The sequence below is a fragment of the Jaculus jaculus genome, chromosome 9 (assembly GCF_020740685.1).
Source record: "Jaculus jaculus isolate mJacJac1 chromosome 9, mJacJac1.mat.Y.cur, whole genome shotgun sequence".
NCBI lineage: Eukaryota > Metazoa > Chordata > Mammalia > Rodentia > Dipodidae > Jaculus > Jaculus jaculus.
In genome coordinates this window covers 97,064,571-97,082,305 of record NC_059110.1, presented here as the reverse complement: position 1 = coordinate 97,082,305, position 17,735 = coordinate 97,064,571, and the positions used below count along the sequence as shown (strand labels likewise).

The window sequence follows — 17,735 nt, the reverse complement described above, 5'->3', positions numbered from 1 at the left end:
TGTACAAGGGTGGGAGGGCATACATCTGGAGTTTGTTTGCAGCATCTAGAGGCCCTGGTGTGACCATTCTCTCCTTTCTCTTAAATAAATATTTTTAAAAACACATTATATTTATTCAAATGTATTAAGATAGTTTTTTTTTTGTTTTGTTTTGTTTTTTGAGGTAGGGTCTCAACTCTATCCTAGGCTGACCTGGAATTCACTATGTAGTCTCAGGGTGGCCTCTAACTCATAGTGATTCTCCTATCTCTGCCTCCCAATTGCTAGGATTAAAGGTGTGCACCACTGTACCTGGCTTAAAATAGATTTAATTAAAAAAATTAATTTATTTTCATTGTGAGAGAGAGGGAGAGAATGTGTGTGCCAGGGCCTTTAGTCACTGCAAACAAACTCGACACATGCACCACCTTATGCATCTGGCTTATGCGGATCCTGAGGAGTCGAACCTGGGTCCTGAGCTTTGCAGGCAAGTTCCTTAACCGGTAAGCTCTCTCTCCAGCCTAGATCTAGATCTAGATCTAGAATTCACTATATAGTTTCAGGTTGGCCTCAAACTCATAGTGATCCTCTTACCTCTGCCTCCCAAGTGCTGGGGTTAAAGGCATGTGCCACCATACCCAGCTAAAATAGATTTTATTTATTTATTTATTTTTGGTTTTTTGAGATAGGGTCTCTCTCTGGATCTGGAATTCTGGGATCTAGGCTGACCTGGAATTCACTGTGTAGTCTCAGCTGGCCTACGGTGCTCTTACTGCCTGTGCCTCCCGAGTGCTGGGATTAAAGATATGTGCCACTGTGCCCAGCCCTTAAAATAGATTTTTAAGAACCCCCAACCTTTCACAGATAGAAAAGAAAGAAAAGTAAAAGCTGTTTTCTTCTAATGCTTTCTTACCGGTGGTAATCATTACTAACATCTGATAGTAGTTTTTTCTTTGAAATGCCTTAGGCTAAATGAATATGTAGAAATGCTCTTATTTATATAGATAGAAATCATTATGTTCACTTTTTCTTTGCAATTCTTTTGAATGAAACTACTTACATTACAACTACAGTGATTGATTTCCTATGTGTTTTGTTTTCAGCTGGTGTCCGAATGATCTACCCAGCATGCTTTGTTCTAGTCCCTCAATCAGACATTCCTGCTCCTAGCTCTGTGGGATCTTCTCATTGTTCGGCTTCTTGCGTGGGGGTCCATCAAGTGCCTGCTTCCACAAGAGATCCTGCTATGTCTTCAGTTACTCTCACACCACCTACATCTCCTGAGGAAGTCCAGACAGGTATTATACTAACCTGTTTCATGAGCTTTGGTGATAAATCTGTTAATCTAAGTACTCATGTACCTAAAAAATACCTTACTTTCAAATAGCTTAAAACTTACTGAATATTATAAGTGTAGTACAAAGAATTGTCTCATCTTATTCCTAAACTTAATCGTTGTTTCATTACCTTCTTTATATGGGTACATTCACCATCACTGGTCTTTTCTGAACTACTTGACAAAAAGCTACAGACATGAAGTCCATCATTCCTTCAGTGCCCTTCTAAAATTAAGACTACTCTTAACATACACACACACACACACGCACATGCACGCTCACATGCATGTGTGTGTGTGTGTGTGTGTGTGTGTGTTTGCTGGGATTGAACCCTATAGGGTCTAGTGCATGCTGAATGAGCTCTCTACCATTGAGCTGTACTCACAACCTCTGTATAATTTTTATTTGTTCTTTGATGCCATGAAGTCAACATTGGCATACTATTATCTAGTTTATATCTCCTACTCAAAATTCTGCTTTTTGCATTTAAAGTAATGTGCTTTTTGCTCAAAATATAAATCAGCTCACCAGACACCTAAAGTAAGTCATTTCACAAATAATAATTCCCACATTGTTTTCACCTAGTTTATTGTTGCATAGCATATGCTTTTTTGTTTGTTTTCAGTTGATCCTCAGTCTGCCCAAAAGTGGGTCAAGTTTTCTTCAGTGTCTGATGGCTTCAACACTGACAGCACTAGTCACCATGGTGGGAAAATACCCAGAAAATTAGCAAATCATGTGGTGGATAGAGTTTGGCAAGAATGCAATATGAACAGAATACAGAACAAGTACGTATCTCCATTTTGATGTCTAAAAATTGCACTCTGAATGTTGGGTATGGTGGCCAATGCCTTCAATCCCAGCACTTGTGAGACTGAGGTAGGTGGATCATGATGAGTTTGAGGCTAGCCCACGCTGCATAGTGAGTTCTGGTTACCTGGGCCAGTGTGAGACCCTGCTTCAAACAACACAAAACAAAACTTGCATTCTGGTAATTATGATTATTAAATAGATTCAAAAAACATTAGCCTTTCAAAATTAATTTTGGTGTTGAAATCAAGTTAGCAGAACAGTTTATTGAATCCAAAGAATTTTGTTATTTCAAATTTTAGGCGGAAGTATTCTACTACATCAAGTGGTTTATGTGAGGAAGACACAGCTGATAAAATAGCATCCTGGGACTTCGTTGAAGCTACACAAAAAACAACTTGTCGTTGTTTGAGGTGAGTTACTTTCCCAGGTTGGTGAATCCCGATCCGTGTATTTGTGTTACAGCTGTGTTACTAAACACTTGTCTCATTCTGCTTATGCCAGCACAGTATGTATTTTATTTATTTGATGTTTAATTTTTTGTTTTTAATTTTAGTTTAATTTTATTTATTTGAGAAAGAGCTAGAAGGGGGGAGACAGACGGGGAGAGAATGGGTGCAACAGGGCCTTTAGCCACTGTAAACAAACTCCAGATGCATGCACTACCTTGTGCATGTGGCTTATGCACGTACTGGGGAATCAAACCTGGGTCCTTTCACAGGCAAATGCCTTAACCATTACCCCATCTCTCCAGCCCTATTTTATGCATTTGAGAGAGAATGGGAGGGGGAGTGTGTATGTGTGTGTATATGGACACGCATGTGCAGCTGTGCATTTGTTTTATATGAGTATTGAGGAATTGAACCCTGGGCCAGTAGACTTTGCAAACAAGCTCCTTTAACCACTGATATCACCCCAGCTTAGGATTCATTCATCTTCCTTTTCTCCTTCAAATAAGAAAATAGGAGAAAATCAGTAATTAAAATTTTTTATCTGAAATTTCTGTTTTGTATGTGTGTGTGTGTGCACATGTGAATATGGTCATCCCAGGGCTTCTTGCTTCTGCAAATGAATGTTAGTCACTTTGGGGCAATTTAAAAAATATATATTTTACCTATTATTTCTTTGCAAGTAGGGAGGAGGGAAGTGTGCTGGGGCCCCTTGCTTCTGCAAAGGAACTCCAGATGCATGATCCACTTTTTGTATCTGGCTTTACATGGATAATGGGGCATCAAACCCAGGCTGTCAGGCTTTCAAACAAGCACCTTTGCCGGGAATGGTGGCACATGCCTTTAATCCCAGCACTTGGGAGGCAGAGGTACGATGATTCTCATGAGTTCGAGGGTACCCTGAGACTACATAATAAGTTCCAGGTCAGCCTGGACTAGACTGAGACCCTACCTCAAAAAACAAAAATCAAAAAGCAAGCACCTTTAACTATTAAGCCATTTCTCCAACCCTTGAGCCATGTTTTACATCCAGCTTTGCAAGCAAGTGCCTTGAACTGCTGAGCCACTTTCCCAGCCCCAAAAAATTGGTAATACAAAGTTGATTACTAAAGTACATGCAATTACATGTCTTAAATTTTTTCATACTTAACAGATATGGGCTATGAAAGCTTTTCTTTTTTTATTACTTTTTAAAAGTCATATGTTGGCCGGGCGTGGTGGCGCACGCCTTTAATCCCAGCACTTGGGAGGCAGAGGTAGGAGGATCGCTGTGAGTTCGAGGCCACCCTGAGAATACCTAGTGAATTCCAGGTCAGCCTGGGCTAGAGCAAGACCCTGCCTCAAAAAATAAACAATATAAATAAATAAATAAATAGTGAAAAGTCATATGTTTATTTGTTTGAGTTTTTCTTTTTTTTATTTCCTTTTTTTGAGGCAGAGTTTCATCTAGCCCACGCTGGCCTTGAACTCATGGCAGCTCCTATACCCCAGACTCCTGAGTTTTTGGATTATGGCTGTGAATGACTATACCCAGCTGAAAGCTTTCTTAGCAGCTAAATGATTTGCCTGGGTTATATTTTACATATACACATGTTTAGAGACTGACTCACTTTGTAGCTCAGGCTGGCCTTGAACTCATGATCCTTTGCTTTAGCCTCCAGTGTGCTGGGATTATAGTCGTATGGTACTCTGCATGGCTCACATATGTTTATGTGGTTGTATTATACTTGAGAAATTACCCTGAAGTGTTCTTAGAAAGATATAATGTATGATTTATGCAGTTTTGCTTTTTTAAAAAATATTTTGTTTATTTGAACGAAAGAGGCAAATATATATATTTATATGAGGGGGGAGAGGGGGGAAGGGGAGAGAGAATATGAATATGAGAATGAATGGGTGTGCATCAGGGCTTCTAACCACTGCAAATGAACTCCAGATGTATGTGCCACCCTGGCTTACATGAGTCCTGGTGAATTGAACCTGAATCCTTAGGCTTCACAAGCAAGTGCCTTAACTGCTAAGCCACCTTCCTAGCCCTGCTTTCCTTTTTTTTTTTTTTTTTTTTGAAGTAGGGTCTCACTGGAGCCCAGAGTGACATGGACTCACTTTGACCTGGCCTTGAACTCACAGTGATGCCTCAGCCTCCCAAGTGATGGGATTAAAGGTGTGTGCCACCATGCCAGGCTTACACAGTTTTTAAAATAGTAAATGTAGGGTTGTTTTTATGTAGCAATTTTTTTTTTTTTTTTCCGAGGTATGGTCTCACTCTAGCTCAAGCTGACCTGGAATTCACTATGTAGTCTCAGGGAGGCTTCAAACTCATGGCGATCCTCCTACCTCTGCCTCCCAAGTGCTGGGATTAAAGGCGTGCAGCATCTCACCCAGCTTAAATTTTTATTTATTTATTTGAGAGAGAGAGAGATACAGAAATAGCAGAAATGAGCAGGGAAAGAGAGTGAGAGAATGGGTACAAACGAACTCCAGATTTGTGAGCTCCTTTGTACATCTGGCACACATGGGTCCCGGGGAATTGAACCTGGGTCCTTTGGCTTTGCAGGCAAATGCCTTAACCACTAAGTCATCTCCCCAGCCCTTGTGTCACAATTTTTTTATATTTTATTTTTATTTATTTATTTGAGAAAGGGAAAAAAAGAGAGAGAAAGAGAAAGAATGGGTGCACCAGAGCTTCCAGCCACTGCAAACGAACTCCAAATGCATGTGTCATGTTGTGCATCTGGGTTATGTGTGTACTGGGGAATCAAACCGAGGTCCTTTGGCTTTGCAGGCAGGCGCCTTAACTACTAAGCCATCTCTCTAGCCCTGTTTAGGAATATTTTACAACGTTTTTGTGGCACCTGAAATAGGATTAGTGAGTTGATAAAAATAAGATTCATGAAATATGCTTTTATAAGAGATGAAAATTGCTTAAAAATACAAACTTTTTTTTTTTTTTTGCGAGCAACAGAGAAAGAGGCAGATAAATGGAAGAGAGAATAGATGTGACAGGCCCTCCAACCACTGCAAACGAACTCCAGATACATGCACCACCTTGTGCATCTGGGGAATTGAATATGGGTCCTAAGGCTTTGTAGGCAAGCGCCTTAACTGCTATGCCATCTCTCCAGCCCATATGGGTACGTGTGTGTGTATGGGGCTAGGAGAGGACAACCTCTAGTATCATCCTCAGGAATGTTGTCTGTCTCCCTTGAGACAGGTTCTCTCGTTGGCATGAAGTTCACCAGTTAGGCTAGATCAATTGGACAGCAAGTTCTAGCAAGCAATCCTTCTGTCTCCACCTCAAAAGTACTGGTATAGACATATGCTGTTATACCCAGCATTTTATTTATTATATATGGGTACTGAACTCAAACTGGTCTCACTGTAGTCCATGCTGACCTGGAATTCACTATGTAGTCTCAGGGTGGCCTTGAACTCCTCCTATCTCTGCCTGTACCATGCTGGGATTAAAGTATGCACCACTATAACCTGGCTGGTTTTCACTTTTTTTTTTTTTTTGGTTTTTCGAGGTAGGTTCTCACTCTGGTCCAGGCTGGCCTGGAATTAGCTATGTAGTCTCAGGGTGGCCTTGAACTCTTGGCAATCCTCCTACCTCTGCCTCCTGAGTGCTGGAAACTGGGATTAAAGGTGTGCACCACCACGCCCAGCTTTTTTCTGTCTTTTTGCAAGGTAGGATCTCATGCTCGCTCAGTCTGGCTTGGAACTCATTTTAGACTATATATAAAGTATATATATATTTTGTTTTTCGAGATAGGGTCTCACTCTGGCTCAGACTGACCTGGAATTCACTATGTAGTCTCAGGGTGGCCTCGAACTCACGGTGATCCTCCTCCCTCTGCCTCCCGAGTGCTGGGATTAAAGGTGTGCACCACCATGCCCCGCCCTAGACTTTATATTTTTAAAGAGCTGGAAAAGTTAAAAAATATTTTGTGACATAAATATATGAAATTTAAAGTTTAGTATATATAAATTTTATTGGAATATCCACTGTTTTACATACTGTTTATGGTGTTTTCACTCTATAATGGCAGAATTGACTAGTCTTCTGTCACTTAATGGGAATGTGTTTTGGGAAATTCTAGGTACTTAGGTGATTTACATTGTGAAGAACATAAGTTAAACTTACACAAATCAAGACAGTTATGCCCTTAAGTAATAAATGTTAGGGGTCCATTGTTTTCTACGTTATGTCCCATCATTGACTCAAACATTAATACTGCATATATGGCTATAGTTGGGACACAAACTGGGCCTCTTGGTTTAAAATATTTATTGTCTGGTTCTTTCTAGAAAAAGTTTTTATGCTAACCTTTTAAAGAATGTTATTTGCAAGGAGAGAGAGAGAATATGAGAGCCACACTACGGGCCTCCTGTGAGTCCAAATGAACTCCAGATACATGTGCTATTCTACGCATTTGGTGTACATGGGCACTAGGGAATTGAACCCAGGATGCCAGGCTTTGATAGTAAGCACCTTGAGCCACTGAGTCATCTCCTCAGCCCTATATTTAACCTTTCTATCAAGCAGGTCTTTTTTTGGTTCATAGCCTGTTTTATTCTTCTTTAAATAAGGATTTAAATTTATTTTGTATAAAATGATTTGAGGGGGTTGGAGAGATGGCTTAGCATTTAAGTACTTGCCTGCAAAGCCAAAGGTTTGATTTCCCATAACCCATGTAAACCAGATGTCAGGGTGGCGCATGTGCCTGGAGTTTGTTGGCAGTGGCTAGAAGCCCTGGTGCACCCATATTCTCTCTCTCTCTCTCTCTATCTCTCTCTCTCTTTCTCTCTCTTCCTCTCTCTCAAAGAAATAATAATGGGCAGGATAGATGGCATAGCCATTAAGGCACTTGCCTGCAAAGTCAAAGGACTCAGGTTTGATTCCCCAGGACACACGTAAGCAGATGCACATAGTGGTGTATAGGTGCATATGTCTGGAGTTCAGTTGTGCACCCATTCTCTCTCTCTCTCTGCCACTTTCTCTCAAATAAAATATTTTTTAAAAAGTAATTAAAAATTTTGGGAAAACATTGAATATTATTTATCTTTAAACTGATTTATTTGAGAGAGAGAGAGAGAATGGGCTCCCTAGGGCCTCTAGCCACTGTAAATGAATTCTGGATGCATGCACCACCTTGTGCACCTGGCTTTACATGGGTACTAGGGAATCAAACCTCAGTCATTTCTTTGGCTTTTCAGGCATGCCCCTTAACTACTAAGCCATCTTTTCAGCCCTACATTAATTTTTTTTTTTCAAAGTGCGGTCTTACTCTAGCTCAGACTGACCTAGAATTCACTGTGTAGTCTTAGGTGACTTGAAACTCACAGCAATCCTCCTACCTCTGCCTCCTGAGTGTTGGGATTAAAGGCATGTGCCACCATGCCAGGCTGTAAACTGATTTTTTTTCTTTCAATTTTTTGAGGTAGAGTTTCACTCTAGCTCAGGCTGACCTAGAATTCACTGTTTTTAGGTGGCCTCAAACTCACAACAGTCCTACATCTGCTTCCCAAATGCTGGGATTAAAGGCATGTACTACTATGCCTGGCTCTAAACTGAGTTTTTAAAAGAAAGTTATTTTCTTTCATATTTCCAGAGATTTCACCCCAGGTATATAAAATTTGGTATACTAAGTTAATGAAATATTACCCTTGCTGGACGTGGTGGCACATGTCTTTAATCCCAGCACCCAGGATCACTATGAGTTCAAGGCCATCCTGAGACTACATAGTGAATTCCAGGTCAGCCTGGACTAGAGTGAGACCCTATTACCCCCTCCCCCAACCCCCACTGGCCAAAAAAATTATCCTTATACATGTTTTTCTGTTATTAAATAAAATCTTTTATTTCATTTATTTGAGAGAGAGAGAATGAGCATGATAGGGCTTCCTGCCACTGAAAACATCTGCAGGTACATGCACCACTTTGTGCAGCTGACTTTCTGTGGAATTGAACCTAGGCTTTGCCTTCCTGTAACTTCTGAGCCATCTCCCCAGCCCAGTTTTTCTGTGTTTGAGTGGTTCCTTCCCTAACCCTTATGTATGTTATTGTGATGTATTAGGCAGCCTAGTTGTTTTTCTTAGATCTTTATATATTAGCCACCTGTAGATCTTCTTCATTTGCTTCAAACAACTTCTGTCATTGAGAATTCCACTGAATGATAGTATCATGATTTATTTAATCATTTTGGATTTCAAGGACATATATTTTGTTTTTTGTTTGTATTTTTTGACTTTGTGTGTGTGTGTAGCATGTGTGGTGATGGTGTGGTGTATACATATATGTATAGATGTGTGCACTCTGTACTCACATAGAGAGGCCAGAAGAGACCTCAGGGTGCCCCTCTGTCACTCGTCTGCATATTTTCTTGATATGAGATCTCTCCCTCAACCCACAGCTGCTATTGTCTCTTAAAAAAAAATACTGATGTGACTGTCAGTTAACCTTTTTAAATTTTTTTCTTTGTATGTGTATATAGTGTTATGTACATATATGTGCAGATGTGCACATTCCATGGGCACATGTGTGGAGTCAGTGGAGAATGCTTGCTTATTTGAGAGGGATACACACACACACACACACACACACACACACACATACATACATGAGAGAGAGAGAGAGAGAGAGAGAGAGAGAGAGTGTGTATGTGTACCAGGTGCTGCAGAACCTCCAGATGCATGGTAGAGTATCAAATCTAGGTCCTTAGGTTTTACAGGCAACTACCTTAACCACTAAGCTATTTCTCCAGCCTTGGTTTTCTTTTCTTTCTGGTTTTTCGAGATAAGGTCTCACTCTAGCCCAGGCTGACCTGGAATTCACTAGGTAGTCTCAGGGTGCATTGAAGTCACGGTGATCCTCCTACCTCTGCCTCCCAAGTGCTGGGATTAAAGGCGTGAGCCACCACACCCAGTTTGGGTTTTCTTTCCTTATATTCCTGGGACAAACACCATTCGGTCATGATGAACTCTTTGCATTTTACTGGGTTGAATTGCAGTTATTTTTGTTAATGATTTACTTTTGTTAATGATTTACTTTAGTGTTCTTGAAGAATATTGATCTTATTGCAGTATCTTTGATGTTTGGGTAATGGTGGATTTGATTTCTTCTGTACCCTTTTGATGCAAGTCCAGTTTTCTCTGATAGCTTTTATGATCACCTTTCATATACGTATAGTAAGATGCCTCTGCCTTTGTATAAAAGGATCATTTCAGAATGTTCCCTCATCAGATAATTTTTTGAAAATATGCTGGCTTTTGTTTGTTTTTGAGGCAGGGTCTCATTTTATTCATTGCAGGCAATTTATAGTGATCCTCTTACCGTAGCTTCCCATGTGTTGGGATTAAAGATATATGCCACCATATCCAGTTTGCCACTACTTTTAGATAATTTCTGGGTAGCTGTGATTTAACTAACTTAATAAACCCCAAAAGCAAAAACAGACAATCCCCTCTTAACAAATATTGAATGTGTAAATTTCATATCTCACCATTCTGAAATAATTTCTTAGATATCATCAGTGAGCTTGGCAGTCTCATTTAAAAAAATATTTTTATTTGAGATACAAGGGTGGGGGGGGAGAGTGGGTGTGCCTGGGCCTCTAGCAAATGAACTTCAGACACACGCGTGCCACCTTACGTGGGACCTGGAGAATCAAATCTAGGTCCTAGGCTTTGCAGGTAAGTGCCTTAATAGCTAAGCCATCTCTCCAGCCCTGAAAATCCTATTTTGAAAGAGATTGAAAACCCAACAAAATTAATAGATTTTTGGGTATATAGTTTGTTTGGTTTAGAATTACTTTAAGTTGTAATGGGAAAAAAGATACTTTAAACATTTCCTTTTCTAGCAAACATTCTTTTGGTAGTAGTATGTTCTGGGAGAAGATAGGTTGGCCCACTAGTCAGTTAATTTCAGCATTTTCCAGACTGATGATAATGCTGACATAGCCAGTTGTTACAGGATTGTATGTAATGGCTAAGTTCTGTGAAGTCATTAGTTCATAACTGACTAACTCTGAAATGCCAGTGCATTTATATGTAAATAAATTTCAAACCTTCTTATACCTTTTAATCTTAAGTAAAATCTTCTGTTTATTAAAAATTTTTTTTGTTTATTTTTATTTGCTTATTTGAGAGTGACAGAAGGAGGCAGAGAGAGAGAGAGAGAGAGAGAGAGAGAGAGAGAGAGGGAGAGAATAGGCTTGAGAGATGGCTTAGCAGTTAAGGCTCTTGCTTGGAAAGCTAAAAGATCCTGGTTCGATTCCTCAGTATTCACATGAAGCCAGATGCACAAGGTGGCACACACATGTGGAGTTTGTTTATAGTGGCTAGAGGCTCTAGCATGCCTGCTCTCTCTCTCTTTTTCAAATAATTAAATAAATAAGATATTTTTAAAAGGTGCTAAGATACCAGGATTGTATAGGTTGGTCATTTACTGTATATCATTGCCATTAAAAGGTCGTGATTGGCTTTTGTGGGTTGTTCAACATGTTCTTGTTTTCTGTCAGTGAAGTATATTTCTATGCAGACTGAGATCATCCTATTTTTAGGATTGTATTTGAAAAACAAATGATTTGAAGTGTTTGTGATTGTTAGTTTGTGACTTTTGTATAACAGTGATACTCTAAATCCTAAATTTGTCTTTAATTTTCAGGCACAAAAATCTCAAACCAAGAAGTACTGGACAACAAGGACAGGTGCCATCTTTAGGCCAGCAACAGCAAGTACTTCCTAAGCACAAGGCCAGTGAGAAGCAAGAAAAGAGTGAGAAGCCTCAAAAACGCCCCTTGACTCCTTTTCACCATCGTGTATCTGTTAGTGATGATATTGGCTTGGACACGGATTCAGCCAGCCAAAGACTTGTAATCTCTGCTCCAGATAGTCAAGTGAGATTTTCAAACATCCGAACTAATGATGTAGCAAAGACTCCTCAGATGCATGGCACTGAAATGGCAAATTCACCTCAACCACCCCCACTTAGTCCTCACCCGTGTGATGTGGTTGATGAAGGAGTGACTAAAACACCTTCAACTCCTCAAAGTCAGCATTTTTATCAAATGCCAACACCAGATCCCTTGGTTCCTACCAAACCAATGGAAGATAGGCTAGACAGTTTGTCCCAGTCTTTCCCACCTCCATTTCAGGAAGCCGTAGAACCTACTGTGTATGTTGGCGCGGCAGTAAACTTGGAAGAAGATGAAGCTCATGTAGCCTGGAAGTGCTACAAAGTCCCAAAGAAAAAAGATGTAGAGTTTTTACCACCTCAGCTTCCAGGTGATCAATTCAAGGATGATCCAGTTGGACCTTATGGACAGGAAAATGTAACATCAGTTACAGAGTATGTATTTTTTTTAATAGTCACTACTATAAGTTAAGAGTAGAAAGTGGTTGGTTACAGGGCAGGATTAAAAAAATAAATCATTATAATATTAAAATATACATAATTTCTTTACCATGTTTTTCCTTCAAAGGACTGTTTAGGAAGTATTTAGCCACACAGCTGTGGAGAAAATAACATAGAAACACTTAAATGTTTTGTTACCCAACTTAAGGACTTTGCATATGGTTAGGACTACTATATTTTTTCCATTCTTTTATTGTCCTAAATTTAGTTCTTAGCATTTACACGTCTTTATACATGTAGTCATAGTTAATTCAGTTTAATTGCTTTTTGATGTTTCCTTGTTGTAAATATCCCATAACTAGTCTACTCTTACATTACACATAGATATATCATGTTCTTTTTTTATTCTTACAAAGGATATAGCAGTGAATTTTATTTTTTTATGTACATTTTCTTACATAAGAACTTTTTAAGCAAACACATATGAAAGAAGAATTGCTGGACTATAAGATATTCCAAATAACTGGTGTGCAATTTTGCACCCTCATGAACCATGAGAATGGCTGTTAATCTTCATTTTTATCAATATTTGGTATTATGAGACTTATGTTTCTAGTGAGATTAGGCATCATTTAAAATGTTCATTGGCCCTCCTTTCTTCCTTCTCTCCTTCCCTCCTCTCCTCCCTCCCCCCATCTCTAATAAAAAAAATAAAAAATATTTAAAAATCTTTAAAAGGGGGGGGGACTTGGAAGATGGCTTAGTGGTTAAGGCGCATGCCTGTGAAGCCTGAGGACCCTGATTCTATTCTCCAGGTCCCACATAAGTCAGATGTACATGGTGGCACATGCATATGGAGTTTGTTTGCAGTGGCTAGAGGCCCTGGCACACTCATTCTTTTTCTCTCTCCTCTCTGTCTCTAATAAAAAAAATTTAAAAATCTTTAAAATGTTTTTTGAGCATTTAGATTTCCTCTTCTATATGTGCTATAGATAATGCCACCTACAATTTAACACCTTTGTTTCCTTTTTAAAAACATTATTAATTTTTTTAGGTGTGGCTCTGTGGTATATGCACTAGTGGAAGCCAGAGAAAGACGTTGGATGTCTTCCTCTATTGCTCTTCTGCCTTAGCTCCCTGCGACAGTTTCTCACTAAACCTGGAGCTTCCTGTTTTCTGGCTGGCCTGCCTGGCCAGTGATCTTCGGTCTCTGTTCCCCTCAGTGCTGGGGTTACAGACATTGCAACCATACCCAGCTTTTTATGTGTATGCTCAGGGTCAAACTCAGGTCCCCATGCTAACATGGCGAGCACTTTGCTTACTGAACCATCTGCCCAGCCTTCAAAACAGTTGTAATTTGTATTTTCCTGATGGGTAAGGGTGTTGAATACTTTTTCAAGTATTCATAATCTGTTCATATTTAATCGTATAATGTGATTTGGTGTCTGACTGAGGCTGCTCATTAGCTTTAGAAATCTGAAATTTATAAAAATTTGTAAAATCTTCACTTTTTTTCAATCCTTGTTCAAATCCCACATTGAAAATCCTTGAAGAACATGTTCAACTTGAAGACTTTTGTTCTTCCACTGAGAAAGCGTCTTTCTCCAATGATACCTCATTTTCCCCAATTTTCTGACACTTTTAGGATTCAGGTTGTGAACATCTGTATGTGTGTGTGTGTGTGTGTGTAGACTGAACCTACGTCTTGAGCATGCTAGGTCAGCACTGTCTACATCTCAGCCTTTTTTTCTCATTTTGTATTGTTGACTATGTTGTATTCTTTTTAAAAAAATTTTTTTTTTCTCCCCCTATCTATATTTAGAGGAAATTCTTCCAGCTTTGTTGTGGCCCTTTCTAGAATGCCTGATTTTTTTCTTTTCCTTTTTATTCTCTGTTCTTCCCACTCAATGGAATTTCACTAACTTGCCTTTGCTTGCCTCAAATTCAGTACCTTCCTGCTGTAGCCTCTTGAGTAACTGGGATTGCTACAGGCATGCACCATTATACCTGCTCTCTGATACCCTACAATTTTTATAAAAGCAATTAAATTCCTTTCAAATGGCCTGTGGTTTTTTTTTCCCGTTAATGACTTTATTTCGATCATTCCTTACTATGTTTATATTTCTCTGTGTGTGGTATACATGTTTATGCATGTTCATGTATATGCACACGTGGAAGCTACAGGACAATCTCTGGCATCATTCTTCAGATATGTTACCCACCTCTCTTTTTGAGAGTCTCTTATTTCCTTAGACTACGTTAATTAGGTTAGACTTGATGGGCAGCAAGTGACATATATCCTCCTTTCTCAGCTGGGATTACAGGCTCATGCCACATTAGCATTTTTTTTTACATGGGTCCTGGGGATTGGATTCATGTCCTCATGCTTGTAGGGAAGCACTTTACCAACTGAGCTCTCTCTCTCTAGTTCTCATCTGCTTATATCTTCAAATTGTTTTTTGTTTACATACATTATAGACTGAGGGAATACATTGGAAATTTTCTGTGTACTGGCTGAGCTTGTTGATTAGCAGCATTGCTCATTCAGTCAATTCCAGATTCTGTTTTGTGATAACTCAGTAGGCTCCTCCCTATGATTTGAGAATGTTGTCCTACCCTTTTTTTCCTTTTAATCTATTTTTCTTTAAATTTTCCCTTTAAAGGATCACACTGCTTCTTAGCCTTTTGACTAAGATCAAGTGTAAAAGGACCACATACAGAATTCTCTTTTTACATCTTATTTTTTCTAGAAACATAAATCAAGATTTTTCTTACTTTGGCAATTTTGTGTTTCTCTTATTTATATGTTTTGTCTATAGGACCTTTTTGCATAGTTTACGCTATGGACTTTGTCTGCAGTATTTCATTTAATTCTGATCTCTGAGATTTAGTGAAATGTATGGTCCATTAAGTTTTTTGCCCCTTCCTCACCTTCTCCCCCCCAACACCCTTCCTTTTTAAGCCAGGATCTCAATGTGTAGCCCAAACTGGCCCTGAACTTGTAACAATCCTCCTTGACACTGCCTCCTGAGTGCTGAGATTATAGTTGTGTGCCACCATATCAGGCTTGGTTTATTTTAATTAAAATATGAATTTTAAATTGAAGCACTTCCATCCAGTATTCTGGTACATGACTTTAATGCCAGCACCTCGCAGGTAGAAGTAAGAGGATCATGAGCGTAAAATCACACTTGACTATTTAATGAGCTTGATAATACCTTTGTCTACACAAGACTGAGAACATACATGGAAGGATTTGTGCGTACTTTTTGTGCATGGATGGCAACTTATTTAGTAGTCAGTGCATCTCTTGAATGCAGATGACATATTGGAAATAGTGTTCAAAGATCATAACTATGTGAGTATAATATAAATATCTAAGCCTCGGCTGTTCCTTGAAGCAATTAAGTCTTTTTAGTCTTGTTTCTGTTCTTCTTCTACATATATTTTGTTTGATAAATAGCTAGTGGTCTTTGTAAGTAAAATATTGTTTCCATTTGCTTAAGTTCTAATAGTTCTTTAGAGTAAAATACAAGCTTTTCTCTAACAAGCAAGGCTATAGCCTTCTGCCTAGTTCTTCGCCCTCCTTTTCTACTAGCTCTATTCTAATTTACCCATATCCTCCTTGGTGTCTGTTAAGAAAGCTGAGCCCATGCCTCATGACCTTTTTTAATTGTACTGAAGCAAAAAGTAGAGAATTGTTTGCTCCTTGCTCCTTATCACTTAGTGTTGCTAGAAAGCTATGGGGAAATTTTCCTGATTTTTCAGTCCAAGTTATGGGCAGTCTTCTCTCCTTAAAATCATTGCCTATCCTGTATGCTAGTTTGTTTCTTTAACTTATGGTGGGGGAGGGGCGAAGGACAGAGAGAAGGATGTTCCAGGGCCTCCAGCCACTGCACACTGAGGTGCATGCACCACTTTGTGCATTTGACTTACTTGGGTACTGGGGAATCAAACCTTGGTCCTTAACGTTTTGTAGGCATATGTCTCAACCACTAAGCCATCTGTTTAGTTCCCTGTTTTTTTAAAAAAAATTATTTAGGGCTGGGGAGATAGCTTAGTGGTTAACGCGCTTGCCCGCAAAGCCAAAGGACCTCAGTTCGATTCCCCACAACCCACATAAGCCAGATGCACAAGGGGGCGCATGTATCTGGAGTTCTTTTACGGTAGCGTGACTCTTCTCTCTCCCTCTTTCTCTGTCTCTCAAATAAATAAATAAAAGCTTTAAAGATATTTATCTATGTATTTATTTGAGAGAGAGAGAGAGAAGCAGATAGAGAATGGGTGCTCTAGGGCCTCCAGCCACTGCAAACAAACTCCATACTCATGCTCCACCATGTGCATCTGGCTTACATGGGTCCTGAGGAACCTACTCTGGGTCCTTAAGCTTCGTAGGCAAGTGCCTTAACTGTTAAGCCATCTCTCCAGCCCCTGTATGCTGTTTTTTAAAATTGTTCCTAGTATATCTTATATTCTGAAATTATGTGTGTTAATAGATTTTTTTCCCTTTTGAATGTAAGCTCTATGAGGGCAGACTGTCTTGGTAACTGTTGTATTTCTGTAGCAAAAGCATGTGTGCGTACACACACACACACACACACACACACACACACACACACACACACGGGTAATTTCTAGGCACACAATAGAAATTTCATAAATGTTTGGATGAATGAAATGGCAGTATGGCCCTAAAATACAATTTTAAAACTTATTTTCATTCTAGGTTACATTTTTTATTCTATGTATGTAGAATTTTTTTGTTTGTTTGTTTATTTTTTGTTTTGTTTTTGTTTTTTCGAGGTAGGGTCTCACTCTAGCCCAGGCTGACCTGGAATTCACTATGGAGTCTCAGGGTGGCCTTGAACTCTCAGGGTGGTAAATTTGGATTTAAAAACTTGAAGAAGCTGGGCATGGTGGCGCATGCCTTTAATCCCAGCACTGGGAGGCAGAGGTAGGAGGATCACCATGAATTCAAGGCCACCCTGAGACTCCATAGTGAATTCTAGGTCAGCCTGGGCTAGAGTGAAACCCTACCTTGAAAAACAAACAAACTTGAGGAATGTGTTCTTTTTATTGAGGGAATGTGTTTTTAAGGGCACATAATATTCATAATATCTAAGAATTCTACCCATAGCTGTAAATGTACTGACTGCTTATGCTTAATCTTAGGCCACTTAACCCCAGAATACATTTTAAAGTTACGTGATATTTTTCTCACGGAATAAAAACAGTAAGATCATAAATGACATGCAGAATAGAGTGTTGGTGGCTAATGTTCTACTGTGGCTATTCTTGGGCACTATTTTTTTTTTTTTTTATCAACAGGGGGAAAAATACTATTCAGTATATGTTGTTCATCTTTCAAAATTCTTTTTATATTTGTGTAATTCTATCTTGTGTGAGAATTATTTTGGTCATACTGGTTTCTGAAATTTGTGTCCAAATTCACTTAGATAAAAGGTTTGTTTTGTAGCGTAATAGTAGATTGGTAGTTAGGCTAAGTTATAGAATAATAATTATAGACTTGGTTAGAAGTAAGTATGGGGGTGTATGTTTAATGTTTCTAGATGGTTTTTCCCTTGTCTTGGAATTATGTTTTATGGCAGATCTCAACAGGGTGGGGCATAGTGATTTTCCATTTCCCCATCCACATCCTCAGGTGACATTTGGCAGTGTCTATTTTTTAGTTGTCAAAACTGCAGAGCAGCATCTTTGATCTACCAGATGCTGCTTTGCTACCAGCATCTAGTAGATTAGAGATGCTGCTAAATAGCTTTACAATGTATATGATAGTTTCCCAGA

At 39.1% G+C, this 17,735-nt stretch overlaps 1 protein-coding gene across 2 annotated transcripts in view; it reads left to right on the top strand.

Moving 5' to 3' along the window:
- The window catches only part of Med13 (mediator complex subunit 13), a 124,942-nt gene that overhangs the window by 40,736 nt on the left and 66,471 nt on the right, over positions 1-17,735 (top strand). For both annotated transcript variants that reach the window (XM_045159209.1, XM_045159208.1), the window contains exons 6-9: positions 1,083-1,277; positions 1,942-2,104; positions 2,429-2,539; positions 11,241-11,924. In XM_045159209.1, the coding sequence (XP_045015144.1) occupies positions 1,083-1,277; positions 1,942-2,104; positions 2,429-2,539; positions 11,241-11,924 (1,153 nt within the window). The remainder of the gene's footprint in view (positions 1-1,082; positions 1,278-1,941; positions 2,105-2,428; positions 2,540-11,240; positions 11,925-17,735) is intronic.